Raw genomic sequence first — 17,363 nt, forward strand, 5'->3', positions numbered from 1 at the left:
AAATCTTGTATCACTGCACTTTGTATTTCTCTTATTACTAGAAAGCTGAGTAATTTTTCATATGTTTACTGGCCAGAAAAGTTTCCTATTCTGTAAGTTCCTTGCTTGTATCTTCTGCCTGCATTTATATTGGGCTATTGAATTTTATTTATTGACTTTTAGACATTCTTAATGTAATCTGGACACTAATATTTTGTTTGCTATTACATCTTCTTCCAATGCCTTGCCTGTTGTAGGGTACTGTTTAAATCCTGGAAAGACAACCTTATCTGTCTTACATAAGAAAAGCATATCTTTTTCTTATGGTTTGTGATCTTTGTGATTTTGTTTTCAAGAACTCCTTCTTTAACCTGAAGTTATTAAATATATTTTCTTCTAAAAGTTTTACAGGATTACTTTTTACATTTGAATTTTCTCTTAGTAGGATATACAACACAACCCCAACATGTTGTAGATGAAGAAACTGATATTCAGTAGATATTCAGTGACTTTTTTCACATAATTAGCCAAAAGCAAAGCTGCTCAGAAAACATAGGTTTAATCTCTGCTCAAACCAACAGTAGTTGGATTGGAAATCAGAATTCTTAATGAAACTTTGGTTCATAATGGAGGAACTGGTTGTTTTCAGTATAAGTGATGAACGTATACTATCAGTCATTCATTTCCAAAGTTCATCATTTTGGTCAAAGGCATGTATTTCTGTGTGCTCTTAACTGGAATATTTTTAATTCACTGGCATAGTGCTCCAAACACAAATACAAAACCTGAAGCTAATGGGCAAATTAGGTTAACCACAGGCAAAAATAGCAGTAAAGAACAGATTTAAATCAAAGACATTTAGCAACATATATATATATATATATAAAATCTTTGTCATTTATAAAGTAGTTACTTAACTCATTTTCTCTAAGCCAGATTATTTCTTGATAATCTTCTAACGGTGCACAGTAAATCACAGTTATATTTATTTGTAAATCATGCATCGCTTGTGAATTTTTGCTGAATAAAGCAAACCTCAGAGCAAATGAAAGTATAATAACTATTTAGTAAATATTTAAAAATGAACAAAGTGAATAAAATATGACTTTTAGAGTAAGTCTCTGCCCTATCTTGCAATTCTTCTTTTTCTCATATTGTACAAATCATATAAGCTTATGTGCAGAAGAGCTATCCTGTATAAAATTTGAACTTTAAAATCGAAACATATATAAAAATGCATGCCTGTTATAAACAGGTATGAATCAAAACAAGGTATCTATGAATAAAGAAATTCTTGATAAAGTTGTTTAGAGAAGGCTTATTTTATATACATAATTATAATCAGCTCTGTTCTGTTTAGACAGAGGCTGATTCAGGAAACTTAAATGGACTGTATTCCTTCAATCTACGTATCTTTTCAAATCTTTCTCAGTTCTCCAGTGACTTTTCAGGAGTTGTAAATCACTTTTGATGAAAGTGTTGGGTAACTTGTCTTATGTTTTCAAACATCCACATTCCTTATAATGATAAATTGTAAAGAAATTTATTATGAAAATCACAGGAGAACCTATCATATAACTGCTTACTTTTAAGTGGCATGCTGTACGTAAGCCTGAGCTATATAAAGTACAACCCTTTGTATGCAATTCAACAATATTTTAATTGGATACTACACAGTTATTAGTAACGACAATTTAAGTACCTATTATTTTAATGGGGCCCTGATGACCCAGTGGTTAAGAAGTATGGCTGCTAACCAAAAGGATGGCAGTTCGAATCCACCAGCCACTCCTTGGAAACCCTATGGGGCAGTTCTACTCTGTCCTATAGGATCGCTATGAGTCAGAATCGACTCGATGCAATGGGTTTGGGTTTATTTTAATAAAGCCTTTTTTTTTTTTTGGCAAAGTCACATTCTCCCTTTCACATTTTAATGTTTTATGTAATTGAATTAATTCTTATTCACTTCAAAATAGCAGATGTAAGTTAAGGTAATCTATTTCTTAGAAAAATAATGTGAACAGGTGATGACTCTGTTAGTTAACTTTGGATATTATGTGCTGCATTTATATCATCCTGACTTCAATGTTTATAATATAGTAAGAGCATTTTTCCAGACAGAGGGACAGTTCAGATTTGTTTGGTTTTTAAAATTTTGAATCATAAGATATTTCATAGTTTTTCTTTAAAAAGAATTAGTATCATAAAAGTACTAAGGATTTAATTTATAACATTGTCACTTAAATTTCAACCCAAAGAGATTTTCTACTTGTGCTAGGCATTTTACCGACTGAGAAGGGCACATCCTCAAAGAATACCACATTTAAGAGTAACAAGATCTGGGAAGTTATATTTTTGGTTCTATCACTAAATGATTATAGGCAGAAGCTATCTACCTATTTTTTAACACAATCTTTGCCCTGACAAAAAAGCCTCTCTCTTTACTCAAATATAAGATGTTAAAAAGTACAGAAAAATAGGATTCTACTAAAAAAATAACTTGGAAGCTCTCAGCAAATAAAAGAATAACTTAAAAGTCTTCTGACAAACTCAGCACCTACAATTGGACAAAAATATATACTTTATACACCATATTCCATAAGGAACCCTGATGGCACAATGATTAAATCCTTGGATGCTAACCAAAAGGTTGGTTGTTTGAACCCACCAGCAGCTCCACTGGAGAAAAGACCTGGCTATCTGCTTCTATAAAGATTTCAGTCTAGGAAACCCTATGGAGCAGTCCTACTTTGTCCTATAGTGTCATTGAGTTGAAACTGACTGAATGGCTCCTAACAACAGTAATTGTATTCCACACCAAATGGTTTTGTAAAAGTGATATATTATTTGCCAATTTATTTCCCACGTACCCAAAGTTTTTTAAAGCTTTTTTTCCCCCTTAATGAGCAGGGTGAATCCATACTAAAGAACTGTACTTAGAACAAAATAAAGTGGAAGCAAATTAATAGTACATAAAGGAAATTAAGAAATAAAGATGCAAACGACTGTGCTGTTAAGAATACCTAAGCTCCGTGTGAGATAATAAAAAATAAAGGTCACTTTGAAATACACCCTTGGAAAACATGTATCTATTTCTAATCTTCCCTAAGCTTCATAAAAATTATTGTCATCACAAGAAAAGAATTTAAAATCTTCATTATCATGGGCAAGGTGTGTAGTAAGAAAGAACTTGGTTGGCATCTAGATTTTTGCCCTTTACTAGCCTTGGGATATTGTAATAAGTTACTTTAAGTACCAAGAAACCCCATTTCTTCATGTAAATAAAGATAATGGATAATGAAAAATGAAGAGCAAATGATAGCTATACACACTAAAGGAGAAATCACATGAGTATGAAAAACTGTAAAGAGATCTACTGTGTTCTATTAGAATTCCTGATGGTAAGTTGGAGTCTCCACATTTAGTTCTCAAATAGATTTTTTTTTTTAAAATTATATTCTCTGTAACTTATATGAAATAGTAGTAATTTCTCAAAGATAAGTGAAATGTTCTACGGCACCTATATTTAGAAGTTATCAAGGTGTCTCACTGCAGCTTGTTTAATTTATAATACAGAGGTAAGAGAGACTGCTGAACTATATAGAAGATAATAAGATAATAAACCATAAAAAATAGGACTCTGCTTTATATAAAGACTTCTCTTTCTAAATGAGTCTCTGAAAGCTTTAAATAAATAATAATGATAAAATAAAAATAATTACAAACCATGTTTACAGTGTATAGTTGTATAGTTGGTAGTGAGAGCCTGGATAATTAGGAGTCATACCACTCAGACAAAATTAGAAACAAAACATAAGAAGGATTCACTAGGTGAGCATTTAAATTTTTTTCATTTTCAGTTCCTGCCTATAATTTAGAGAAGAAACCTTTGCCTCTTATTGACGGGGGATCAATATCCAATAATTTCATTTTGCTACTTGAATGGAGAGTTCACTGAAAATTATTCGATTTCCCTTGGGTTAGGAATCATAATATTACTAGCATTATGTTTAATTATCTGACTCAGCATCTCACTCTTAAAATCTGTATCTATTTTGCTTTTGCAATATTAAACTAATTTTCCTAACAGAACATTTTCTGATTATGTCTTTGTGGATGACATGCCAAAATGAAGGCAAATAACAGTGGAGAGTATTGTTGTCTCATTTACACAACAAGAATATAAAGAAAATAAATACTAGATATAAATATAATGGTGAATCTCAGAAGAAATTTTTAAATTATGCCAGAGGATACTTAATATATTTGCAGTCATATCATTGTAATGCTTGTTAATAACAAGTCGTGTGTTATACAAGCTACTTTGATTTGTTAGCTATGTAAATACTCCAGGGTACATCATTCACTGTTTTTACAAACCTCACAAATACACATCAGATTATATTAGGAGCTGGTTAATATTTACAACCAATGATTTTATAATCCTTCAGGACAGCTAGGCTTTTGGGCAATATGGCATATTTTATGCATATAAGCCAAATTATATTTGCTGACATTAATAAAGTGCAACGAAGGAGAGTATGAGTGTTTCTCCCTAGTGGCTTTAATTTATATAAGTCATTAATCGCAGTCAACCATCACTTACATTTTTTCATTTGCATTTTTCTTTAAAAACATAAAAACAAAATATCTTTAGAAATCTGAATATTAATGAGAAAGCAGATGATTTATTGTGACATTTCTTCTGCCTCAGTGACCAAGCTCCTGGGAAAGACAATACAGACTCTTGAGAAGACAGGAGTTACAAATGGATCTGAGGCACAGCCCTGCTCTGCTACCTAACTGGTGCTTTTGCAGGGCTGTCTGAATCGAACTAGTGTTATCTGAAATTTCTAAACAGTAGGACAAAGCATGGAAGAATAGAGAAGGCAGCGTTTGCTTGTATCATTTTCCTAGATAAGGAAAAGAAGAAATATATTCTCTTTATTTTTTCATTGCTAAAATATGGCTACAAATCAGAAGTGGAAAGTACAACTACGCAGATGTAATTTGCATTTAATTTCTAATTTAGAAGAGACAATTCAGTTTTATTAGTTTATTTCTTTTTGTTAGTCTCAAGGGTGGTGCCACCTTAGGTGAATTCTTATTTTTTTTCTTGGCATTCAGCTAACTACCCTATTTCTCCCATCTTTTTGGGGTGAAAGAGGGAAAAAAAAGGAACACTTTGTGTAGTGAATGATAAATTTTAATATCTTATTACCTGAGAGCACTGGAAAGGACCAATTTTCATTTACTAGATAACATAAGTGAACATCTGAATAAAATAAAAATAATAATAATAGTACTTAGCACGTTCTAGGTACTGTTAACAAGCAATTAGCATATATTAACTCATCTACTCCCCACAAGGACTTTCTAAAGCAGATACTCCTTATATTCTTATTGCGTTGACACTGAGAGGTTAAGCAATTTGCCAAAAGCTACAGAATTAAAATTCAGGCAGTTTGTTTCTAGTGTCCATTCTCAAAACCACTATAAAAAACTGCAAAGAAAAAGTCAACTACTTGAAAATGTGTATCTGATGGTGGCACCTTTCTGCTTTGTATCACAACCCTCCTAACAGGTGAGGTCCCCTGTTGTGCCACTAATTGAGAGGCAAAATTTATCCTTAAAAATATATGAAAAGAAATGCATTCCCACAGGCCATCATAGTAAAAAATTTACTGAGAATGCTTGTTCAGATTTAAAAAGAATCCACTAGCATTATAAATGAGTATAGCAGATCTACAGATCAAGCTTCTGCCTTATAACCTCTAAATTTGGCTTAAATAAATACAGCCTCACTGGTCAGATCTCCCTGTATAAAATTTTAAACCATAATTAATTGTGGGAGGTTGACAAGATGGAGGATGGGAGGTTGGGGGAAATAAGAACCCACAATACTAGCCAAGTTATTTTTCCAGAAGAAGAAATTATTTTTTCTAATTCTGCCACCCAGGGAGGGCACATTTTTGCAATAACACTGGGTGTGAGGCACCTTTTTGTAATTCACACAAAGATACCATACTGGTGGCAGCTACTTAGCTAAACTTGATTTTAAACTGAAATTTCTGATCTCAGTCTAACTAATTAAATAAAAACAAAATGGGAAATGAAATCATATTATTTATGATGAGAAAAGCCTAATAAAATCTAATTTTAGAAAAGGTCCCAATTTCTATATAGACCTACAAAAAGAGTGAAAATATTTAACAAGTAAGTGAACAATCGAGAAATTTCTCATTATATGCTTCATTTTTTAGTCAAATTCAAGTTCCTGAAATACCATGAATCCTAATTTTGCAGGATGAGGTTTGGCCAGCAGAAATTATGGATTGGAGATATTGGTGGGGAAGAGTGTTCTAGCAACAGTCACTTCTACCACTACCAGAATGTTGGAGCTCCTAGAGATATGGTTTAGATTTCTCATAGGCCTGGGGGCAGCTCTGGCATTGAAGATTGACTAAACCTTCCAGGAACGTGCAAAATAGAAAATACTGAAACGCGTTAATGAAAAAACTCTGCTGGGTCACTCTGAGTTTGTGAAAACTTGAATTTAGATGAGAGTTAAGTTTCTCTTAAACTTAGGGCTCCACTGAAGTTCCTTTTACCCATATATAGAATGGCATTGGTGAAGTTAACTTGATATTGTTGGGTACTGGCCTTTAGGAATTCTAGGTTTGCTTGAGGGTGTAGCATTATACCAAACAAGTCTCTGGGGAAAAATATTTGAAAATGTGTAGGGAGCATTTTAGAAAACATCTTCATAAATATACTTAACCTACAAATGTAAAGGAAAGTTTTAAAGATGAGGTGACAAAACAACAAAATCCTAAGGACAATCTAGAAGAATTATTACATGATTTGAAAATTAATAGATCTTCTGAGGTTTCACATGATTCCAAGGAATTACATCCCAATAGTAATCAGGATATCACACTGGGGAATCTAGACAGGTAATCTGATACATATGGTGCAACAAGTTGGTCTAAGAAAAGAATATTAGAGATTGTTTTAAAAAATAAAATCATTGAAAAGTAGTTCTGCACTGTATGGTGGATGTTTTATTCTTAAAACTTATCATCTAAAGATGATAATGATGGATTTTTGTTTAGGAAGAAGATGAAAAGACATACAGAATTTTAAAATAATAACGCTCGATGAATTAGGCTATGAGATGAATGGGAAAGAAAACCTAAAGTAGAAACAGAGATAATTTTTTGACAACTGCTTATAGCTGTTAAGGACCAAAAGTATTCCAAAGATAAAAATAAGAGCTTTAATATATCTAATTTAGAAAGAAAGCAAAATGGACTTGGATTTGAAAAAAAATTTACATTGCTAGCATTAAGAAACTTAAGAATGAATGGGAAGTTAGAATATATGAAGATGTAAAGATGCCTTGTTTAAGTTTTTATTTTAATAATAGAAAATGTAATCTTTTGAATAAACAGAGGTGAATAATTATGTTGCTGAGGTGACTGAAGTGTTTATCTGGAAAGGTGAATCTTGGATGTCACCTACCTAAATATGATACACACGCCTGAATGCAGGGAAGATAGGACCCTGGGGAATAAGACAAGATTAAAGAAGGAGGTTAAAGACTATCTTCAGAGATATAAAATGAAAAAATAAAAATTTAAAGTACTCTGCTCACCTAAAATAAAAAATAATGAGATGAAAATAAAACTAGGAAATGCTGACTTGGTGGCTAGGAAATTAATATGGGAAATCAAGAAGATCACTGTGATGGCTAGTACCATTAAAGTTACTAAGTAAAAGAATGGATACGTATCCTGATGAAAAAGATCACTGCCTGGACACACTTCAGATTTTAAGTTCAATTTAACCCCCTTCCCAAAGTCAATGTTAAAGTTACCTAAGATGTCACAAGAAATCTTATACCCTTACTTCAATAGCCTTAAGAAGACTTGTAAAACTAGAGGTTTTAATAAACAGACTTAAATATATGACCAGTCAATAAAAAATATTATTACTTTCTTTAAATATATTTCAAATTGACCCAGTCATTCTCATACCACTATATTCCAAGTTGATGAAATTCTTGAGAAGGAACTAAAAAAAGGGCATAGTGATGTTATATAATATGATTAACTTCAGAATCAGTCATAAAAAATTATACATTCAAAGTCATTTTTATTAAAGTCACACACCTAAGTACCTTCACATAAATTTAGATCGTAATAATAGGCCAAAATAGTAAGAATTTACTAGTGGATCAAATAGTAGAAGATAATAGTAGATCAAAATAGTATGAATTTTACATATTTCATCCATTCTCAAAATAGTTAAATAAAGTATATTGTTTAAAATACATTATCTCATTCTTGGCTTAAACAACAAGTACTCTATGACTACTATGATCACAGATGCAAGGTATTTCTAACAAGAGATCCTAATAAGGATATTTTTCTTTCTAGGAACATACTCTAAATTCTCTGTGTGGGATTATTTAAAGAATAAACAAATTTAGTCACTACAATAGCAAATTAGTTCATAGGCTTTGGGGGCATTTGTATTTCATTCTCTGTAATTTGGAAAGTACAATGTCAAAAAGTTACAGTACTCATATTTAAATAAAATTTCATAAGCTAAACAGTAAAATTGAAGAAACTAAGTGAATATGTTCTAGCAAATAAAACAAAAACTAATGAAAAAAATAATACACAAGAAGGTAATTGTTTTATTTCCATCAAAATAATGTATTTTCTTCATATTTGGAGGAATATTTCTACTTACTGTTCTTCAGCAAAAGTGATGTAAGTAAATTAAAATCACCACTAGCTATAGTTACTACATCATTGCCCCAAGTAACTTATGAATTTATGTAAGGTTATATTACAACATGTATCCCTGTGTCAAATTCAAGTTGAACACTAATTGTTCTAACTTCTATGTAAACAAGACTTACTTGCTTGAGTAAACTTACTTGAGTAAAAGTAATTAAGTGAACCAGCATCTGAATTTTTCTTATTCCTAAGCCATAATTGTTCGCTATTTGCTTCTAAACAGCATTTGATGCAATAAAAAGCTGACAGAAGCAGGTTGAAAACAAACTAAAACACTCTAGTTTGGGGTGAGGAAAATAACAATGTTAATCAATAAAGTAATTATTCAAAATATGCATCAAAAATTTCTCTTAGGAGCGAGTGATTGGAATGAGCACATACAAACAGCACCTTCCAAGATAAAGCTCTGTTCTAAATATTTCCCAACACTGAATGTAGTGTCTGTCCTCTTGCTCTCCACAGACATTGCTTCTAGTCTTTTTTATTGCAGTCAGACTAATTCTAATCACACACACACACTAAGAATCAGAAAGAAAAAAAAATCAACCACAAATAAACAGTAGATTGAGGGAACTTAATGAATTCAGAAATCAAAATGATGTGTTTGGAGCATTTTAACCAGAAGTACAAAAGCAAAACTCATGATATTCATAAAGCATTTTTTTCTCCTAGATCTTTAAATATTCAACATTATCTGGATACGTATCTTATACGTTACGATTAGATGTGATTTTTTCCCAAGTACAGTTTGCCTTTAGTATGTATTAGATACTATATTTTTACTTCCACGAAGACTATGAAATTGCTTTATACCCAGGACAATGTGGAGTTCTATGATGCTTAGCAGACTATATAGCCACATAATTGCCCATTTTCACTGCTTCCAATGAGGCCTGACATCTTACCAGTTTATAGCAGTAGCAGATGACTAGAAAAAGAAGTTTCTTGTTCTCTAACTTCCTTTTTGAGAAGATTTTCTGAAAATTCAGGATTAAAAAAAAAAAGGCTTATGAATAATGGAACACACTGCTACACTCAGTGAAGTTCTTATACCCTTGCAATATTCCTATCACATGGAAAAAGGTCCAGAAGTTGAAAATAAAGCAATGCATTTAAGAACTTCTTAAAGTAATCACCAAAGAGTAAATATGAAAAATCATTTCTAATTACCTCTGTTGAGTGATGCTGAACTGTTTATATCTCCAGTAATAAAGGAAGACTCTGACTGCTTTCGGACCGTGTCATTCCACATTCTACGAATTCGGCTCTGGGTGGGGAAAAAGAAAGGAAATTAACTTACCAGGCAGTGAATTTTCACACAAATAATTCTTTTTCTTTCTGCCATTGTTATGTGGAAAAATTTATTTTCTGGCATCTGGCAAACAAGTAACTTCTACATGGTTGCAGTACAGTACCATAAGAACATCAAAAACTAAATTAATGATAATAATTGGTTCTTATTAAGTATATTCATAAATGCCTATACCACAGATAATTATAACTATGAAAAAGGAATAAATGTAAAGTAGTATACCAATTCAAATATGTTGAAGATATAAAGGAATTGTACTCTAGAAAATTACAATTTAATAATTTTAGTTTCCAAGATAAAACAAATTACTTTTATTGTAATTTTATGGGGGTAGTATTATTTGAATATGTATTAAACTGTTAGTTTTATTAACAAAAGATTAAGCTTAAGAATTCAAAATCTGGCAAAAATGAGATAGAATTGTAAGAGAAGAACAAAGAATACTATTAAAATACTACCGAGCTTACATTTTCCTTAAATTTTGTTAGAAGACCAATCTAATTTTGGAAATCCTCTACTATTCCAATTTTTTCTTTCTTTTGAAAGAGATAAAAGAAGTCAATTCACTCCTATTTCTTGTTGCACAATAGGAAGTTTTATAGGGAAGCGAAAATTTTTACATCATTTTTTGATTCTCAAATTCAAATATTTGAATGTCATGTAATTCAAGAAAGCAGTGTAATTGTTTCCATGGTTTAGGGAATATTTTTCCGCTTTATTCTATTTTGTTATTTTATTGAGTTAGGGATTTTAAAAAAAGTATTAACAATCTTGTGAGGAAGAAACAAAATATTTTCAGAAGCTTTTCCAAGCATGAAATAGTTACTAGAACTATTACTACTACTAATGGTGACACCACACTCACAGATGGGTTATGTTGCATATATGTTTGAACTTCCTGTATAGTAGGAGAAACTAACCTTAGAATATTAGACAACTGGTTTTCTGATTCTTGGAATATGCTTACACTTCAGAAATATTGTTATATGTCACATTTGTCCAAAGTAAGCAATATACACACACATATACACATATGCACACCCCAAAGTTAATAAACATACAATAAGAAAAGTGGTGCAGGATTACAGAACCTGAGCACTTAAGAAATGTTTTTAATACAAAATATTTCAAAACTTCAAACTGGCATGCCAGGAACAAGTCTCTCCCATTTGTTTATGAGTTAATTAATTAATTAATTAAAAAATATGAATTATTCTCTATTGTATGCCAAATATTAACCTAGGAGATAGAAAGGGAACAGAGAAACATAAAACATCTTTGCCTTCATGAAGCTGCTAGACTAGTAAGGGACAGATTAATCAAATTATCACAAATATTAATGACAATGACAACATTGTACACCAAAATTTAATAGAAACACTAATTATTACAGCTAAAAACTGTGACTATTCAAATAACTATTCATAGTAGAATGGATGAATAAATTATAGAATAATTTACAGCAGTAAAAATGCAAAAGCAACATAGCCTCTTGTAGCAACTTAGATGTCAAGAGACAGAAATCAAACGTAAAGAATGTGTACTGGATGACTTCATGTGAATAAGTATCAAACGCATGCAAAATTAAATGTATTGTTTAAAGTTGAGATAGTGGTTATATTTAGGGAAGAGGAAATTAGTGACTGATATGGGATGAAAGGGTTTTTGGGGTGCTCCAAATATTCTAATACTTGACCTGGAGTGGTAATAATTCACTGTGCCTTACACTTACATGTTCAGTGCGTTTTTGTGAATGTGTGTTACACTACATAATTAAAAAACCATTTTAAAAAATTGCAATGAGACAAGACAATAAAATAAAACCTCAGAGTCCTATGAAAGTATATAATAAGGGAACATGTCCCGGCCTATGTATTCCAAGAAGATTGCGCTGAGGAAGTGGCATCTTAACTGAGAGCTGGTGGAGTTACCATCATTGTTAGGTGACATTTCTATGAGCTGTCCCCTATTATCTTTACAACTTTATCTACTAGTCTCCCCTTCAGTCTGTTCTAGCCACACTGGTCCTTTGCTGTTCCTTAATTTGCCAGGCAGCTTCTGCCGTAGAGATTGACACTGGATGTGTCCTCTGCCTGGAGTGTTCTTTTCTCAGATAAAGGGATGACTAGCTCCCTCATCTTTTTTAAGTCTTTGCCCAAATTTTACCTCCTTAAAGAGGCCTAACATGATGAGCTTATTTAGAAGGATATTCTATTCCACCCAACCCACTCATAATCTCAGTCCCCCTTACCCTGCTTTTTCCCTCCATAGTCATTAACATCCTCTATCATATCATATATTATATAACGTACTTATTTCTTATATTTATATTTAATATCTGTCTCCAGCATTAGACACTAGGCTCTATAAAAATAGGATTTTTGTCCACTGATTTACCACACATACCTAAAATAGTGCCTGGCACATAGAAAATGTTACATGTTATTGAAACCTCACCAGAACCCATGAAATAAATATTCCTTTATTTATTAGAAAATAGTGCCACAGAGGCTAAATAACATGTCAAAGATCACAGACCTAGTAAGTGACAGAGTCAGAATTTGAATCAGCCATCTGACTCCTGTGAATAAGGTAGACCAAAGAAGAATTGACACCTTTGAATTGTGTTGGTGAAGAATATTGAATATACCATGGACTTCCAAAAGAATGAACAAATCAGTCTTGGAAGAAGTAAAACCAGAATGTGCCTTAGAAGCAAGGATGGTGAGACTACATCTCACATACTTTGGACATGTTATCAGGAGGGATCAGTCCCTGGAGAAGGACATCATGCTTGGTGAAGGAGAAGGTCAGCAAAAAAGAGAAAGACCTTCAACCAGATGGATTGACATAGTGGCTGCAGCAATAGGTTCAAGCATAACGATTGTGAGGATGGCGCAGGACCGGGCAGTGTTTCATTCTGTTGTACATAGGGTTGTTATGAGTTGGAAATGACTTCATAGCACCTAACAAAAACAACAACATCTGACTCCTGAGTCTAGGAAGGTAACAACTCACTACACTACATCAAACAATAGCTGAGTAGGAAAACAAGAAAGGGAAAAATATTGCAAGCAGAGAAAAAAGTATATAGTATGTATCACAGAGCTAACACTTAAAAATGCTTATGGAATGAACCAGGACAATTCTTAGAAACAGAATATGGGGTTAAAAAAAAACAAGTTACAGAAACTATATACAATAAAATATGATTTAAAAGAAAATATTTTTAAAAAGGAATACTAAACAATTAACTATTTTGGGGTAAAACTATTAGAATAAGTCATAGGAATGATACAACAGAATTTAGAAGACTTTTATCCCCTGAGATCATCTTTTAGTGAAATAGCAAAGTGGCACACAGATTAAAGGATATTACCCATAAGATTGGTGCTCTACTTAAAAATCATCTGTATGAGACCAAAAGGTCAAAAATTACTCAAAAGCAAAGATAAGAAGATCAGGTGGCAGAGAAACTAGAGTACTAGAAATGGAACAGACAGAACACAGTTAAAGAGAATGCTGACATTGTGATAAATGCAACTAACGGGGCAGTTGTACTTTGTAGGAATTGACTCCACAGCAGTGGTATTTTTGGTAATGTCACTGAACAATTTGTCCAGAAATTGTCAAATGGGAACCTAACTTGCTATGTAAATATTCACCAAAAACTCAATAAAATATTATTTAAAAAATTTACGAGGCTTTCTCTGATAGGGAGGCATAACTATTGATTAGAAAGAGGTTTCAGGAAGATCAGGTTCACAGGTATTCATTTTAGAATTATGCTTCACAGTATTTATATATGGCACATACATCATCATTATTATTATTATTGCACTTTAGGGGAAAGTTTACAGCTCAAGTTAGTTTCTCACACAAAAATTTATACACACACTGTTATGTGACCCTAGTTGCTATCCCTATAATGTGACTGCACATTCCTCCTTTCCACCCTGGATTTCCTATGTCCATTCAGCCAGCTCCTATCCCTTTCTGCCTTCTCATCTTGCATCTGGACAGAGCTGCGCATTTAGTCTCATGCACATACATTATTTTTATGTTTCAAATGTAAAAACATGTAAAATGTCAATATAATAAATACAAATGAATGACAGAAATTAAAGGAAGGTCTAAGTAAGAAGGACAATCCTTCAGTCCGTAGTTTTTGTAAAAAAAAATTTAAAAATCCTCTACAAATCTCTATTAATATACATGGGTCAGTGTGTGCATTACCAGCTTGTTATGAGTGATTAGCTCCAAGAAGTGTGTGTTGGAGGGGGCAGGGTGGTGGTGGTCAGCAGGTAGAAAGTTTCACTTTTTAGTCTTGCCATTCATGCCCTTCCATTATCTACACAGCTACCAGATGACCTTTATTAAATGTGAATGACATCTTGTCACTTCCTTTTCAAAATCACACCGTCAGGTTTCCAAAAAAATCAAAATAAAATCTAAATCTGCGTACTCTTACAAATACCTACGAATTTGTCTCTTGCTTGCTTCTTTGACCTCATCTCTCATTCACTCATCCACTCTGGTCAGTGATATTCTTTCTACTCTTGAATTTGCCAAGCTTTCCCCTACAGTATTAGCTATTTTTTCCACCTGAAATTCTCTTCCCCAAACTTCCTTCCTACCATTCAGATTGCAATAAAAATATCACGTCCTAAGACGGTCTTGGAACCATGGTGGCACAGTAGTTAAGAGCTCAGCTGCTAACCAAAAGACTGGCAGTTGGCATCCACCAGCTGCTCCTTGGAAACACTATGGGGCAGTTCTATCCTGTCCTGTAGGGTCACTATGAGTCCCTATGAGTTGGAATTGACAATGGGTTTGGTTTTTGGAAGATGCTCTCTCCCAATTACTCAATCCAAGCCACCTGGATACACAGTCTGACATCACCATATTTTGTCTCTCTGCTATACCAGTTTTCACAATCTGACATTTTATTTTTGTTTGTTCATAAATTTTCTATCTCCCACTACTTGAATGAAAGCTCCAGATGATAGGGAAACTGTCTTTTAAACTATTGTATCCCCAGACTTTTAGAGCAGTGCTTGGCATTACATGGGAGACAGTCAATATTTCTAAATTAAAAAGTAAAAAATATATAGATTGATATTTTAAAAAAGTATATTTTTTAATTTTGAAAAATACATCCATACTCCCAAAGTTGTACCTTAATATTGGTATTTTAGGCTTTGTTTAGGAAAGAAAAAATTATAATTTTAACATCGTTTACAAAATAAAGTTATTATTGTTTCTTTACCTAAAAATGAACTAGACTTAAGTAACTATCACTTTATGATGGCTTGTACTGTTTAATCAGAATAAGTATTACATTGTGTATTAAAAAATGTGAGATTTTTTTATAAGAATAGAATTTTGATATTACATCTATAAAAGAAAAAATATGATACAGCTTTAAAATGTAGATGTAAAATAATTACATTCTGTCATAATGATACTAATAAATGGTAGCAACTACTGTTTACTGAGCCCTAGAATTTTTTTGATGTTATGTATATATTGGCTCAATCTTCACAACAAGCTAATAAATTGGTATTACTACCACTATTTAAGGTTACCACTATTAAGGTTAAGAGCTTGGCTGCTAACCAAAAAGTTGGCAGTTCAAATCCACCAGCTGCTCCTTGGAAACCCTATGGGACAGTTCTACTCTGGCCTATAGGGTCACTATGAGTTGGAATTGACTCAATGGCAATGGGTTTTTACCACTATTTAAAAGAAGACAATACTGAGGTTCAATGAGACTAAGAAACTTGTTCCGTCTCACAATTGCTAAGTGGAAAGGCCAAGATTGAAACCAAAGTCAGCCTGCCCACCAATTTAAGACTAATTTATTAAGCTGCACTGCCTTATTTAATAGGTTAGAAATATTGCTAAACATTGCACAACTCTGTTTTAACTTAATAAATTAAATTCTCAAATATTACTGTCTCATTAACGACGTGTCACTAAAATGACCACAGGATGGTGATCGATGACCCAGGTAGTATGAAAAGCAGGTAGGATCTAATCAGACTGGATGACATACAGAATCTCAGCAATTTCAAACTGAAGTTGTAGAAAGATTATTAAAAAGATGGGGGTGCACTAAGGGGTCACCAGATTGAAAATAAAGGCATGGATTGTAAGAAGGGGTTCAAGCTGGAAACTTCATCCAGGTTTGCCCCTACTCTAATGTAAGACTTCCAGTTTCTGATTGGCAAATTTAGTAGTCCTAAACTCAGAAACCTCAGCCCACCTGAGTTGTTACATTGGTTCCCCTTACTTTGAAACTTTGCAACCTCATTAAGGTAGTAAAAAAAAAAAAAGTTGCCGTCGAGTGGATTCTGACTATAGCAACCCTACTGGACACAGTAGAACTGCCCATTAGGTTTCCAAGGAGCGCCTGGTGGATTTGAACTGCTGACCTTTTGGTTAGCAGCTGAGCTCTTAATGACTGCACCACCAGGGCTCCCAGTGAGGTATAGAAATAATAAAACAATAATAATAAAATAAGTCAAACTCAGAATATTAATGATTATGTGTGATATTTAGGATAAGTTTCATGATCATTATGATAATTTTTGCTTGTTATTTAATCTTTAAGATGATCTGACAGGTTTGAGAGTTATGTGTCAGTTTTTAAAATTTTAGTTGATATTAGATACATGGTTTTATTTGTAAGAAAAGAGAGGACTTCAATCAGTTAAAAAAAAAGTTTATGAGAACACTGTGTACTAACTCTAACTTACAAGAGTTGTTCAAGGGCTATTTAGGTTTGCATGTCTGTCTAGGGAAGCAGTTGATGTGATCAAAAGGATCAAATATATTAAATTTGTAAATGATACTTAAAAGGTACAAGGGAATTTAACTTTCTAAGCATACAAATGAAATTGTTTAGGGCAATTCAATCATTAAGCTTATAAGCAAATTGAACAGTAATCAAAGAACGAATTGATTGTTCATATTTTACATAAAATTAGCAAACTTATGAAAAAATAATTACATTTATAGGTCGAGTTTAAAGATTTAAGGAAAACTAACTTCTTGATTTATAGCTTTAGTTAATTGAGGGTCAATTTAAATTCAAGCCTTCTTCAGAAAAACTCAGTTGATAACACTAAAAATATGATTGTTTTTTCTACCGAATCATGAAATTTTAAAAATCTTAAAGTGTGCTAGTCTAAACCTAAACTCACTTATTATCTACATAATGCTGTATCTTTGATTTGACTTATTCATTTTAGCATCCT

At 32.6% G+C, this 17,363-nt stretch overlaps 1 protein-coding gene across 1 annotated transcript in view; it reads right to left on the reverse strand.

Annotated features, from left to right (window-relative positions):
• The window catches only part of ADGRL3 (adhesion G protein-coupled receptor L3), a 553,170-nt gene that overhangs the window by 17,771 nt on the left and 518,036 nt on the right, over positions 1-17,363 (reverse strand). Inside the window, exon 22 of the mRNA XM_023724827.1 lies at positions 9,960-10,056. Coding sequence (XP_023580595.1) covers positions 9,960-10,056 — 97 coding nt within the window. The remainder of the gene's footprint in view (positions 1-9,959; positions 10,057-17,363) is intronic.

This window comes from Trichechus manatus, unplaced genomic scaffold (genome assembly GCF_000243295.1).
Source record: "Trichechus manatus latirostris isolate Lorelei unplaced genomic scaffold, TriManLat1.0 scaffold00263, whole genome shotgun sequence".
NCBI classification, from domain to species: Eukaryota; Metazoa; Chordata; class Mammalia; order Sirenia; family Trichechidae; genus Trichechus; species Trichechus manatus.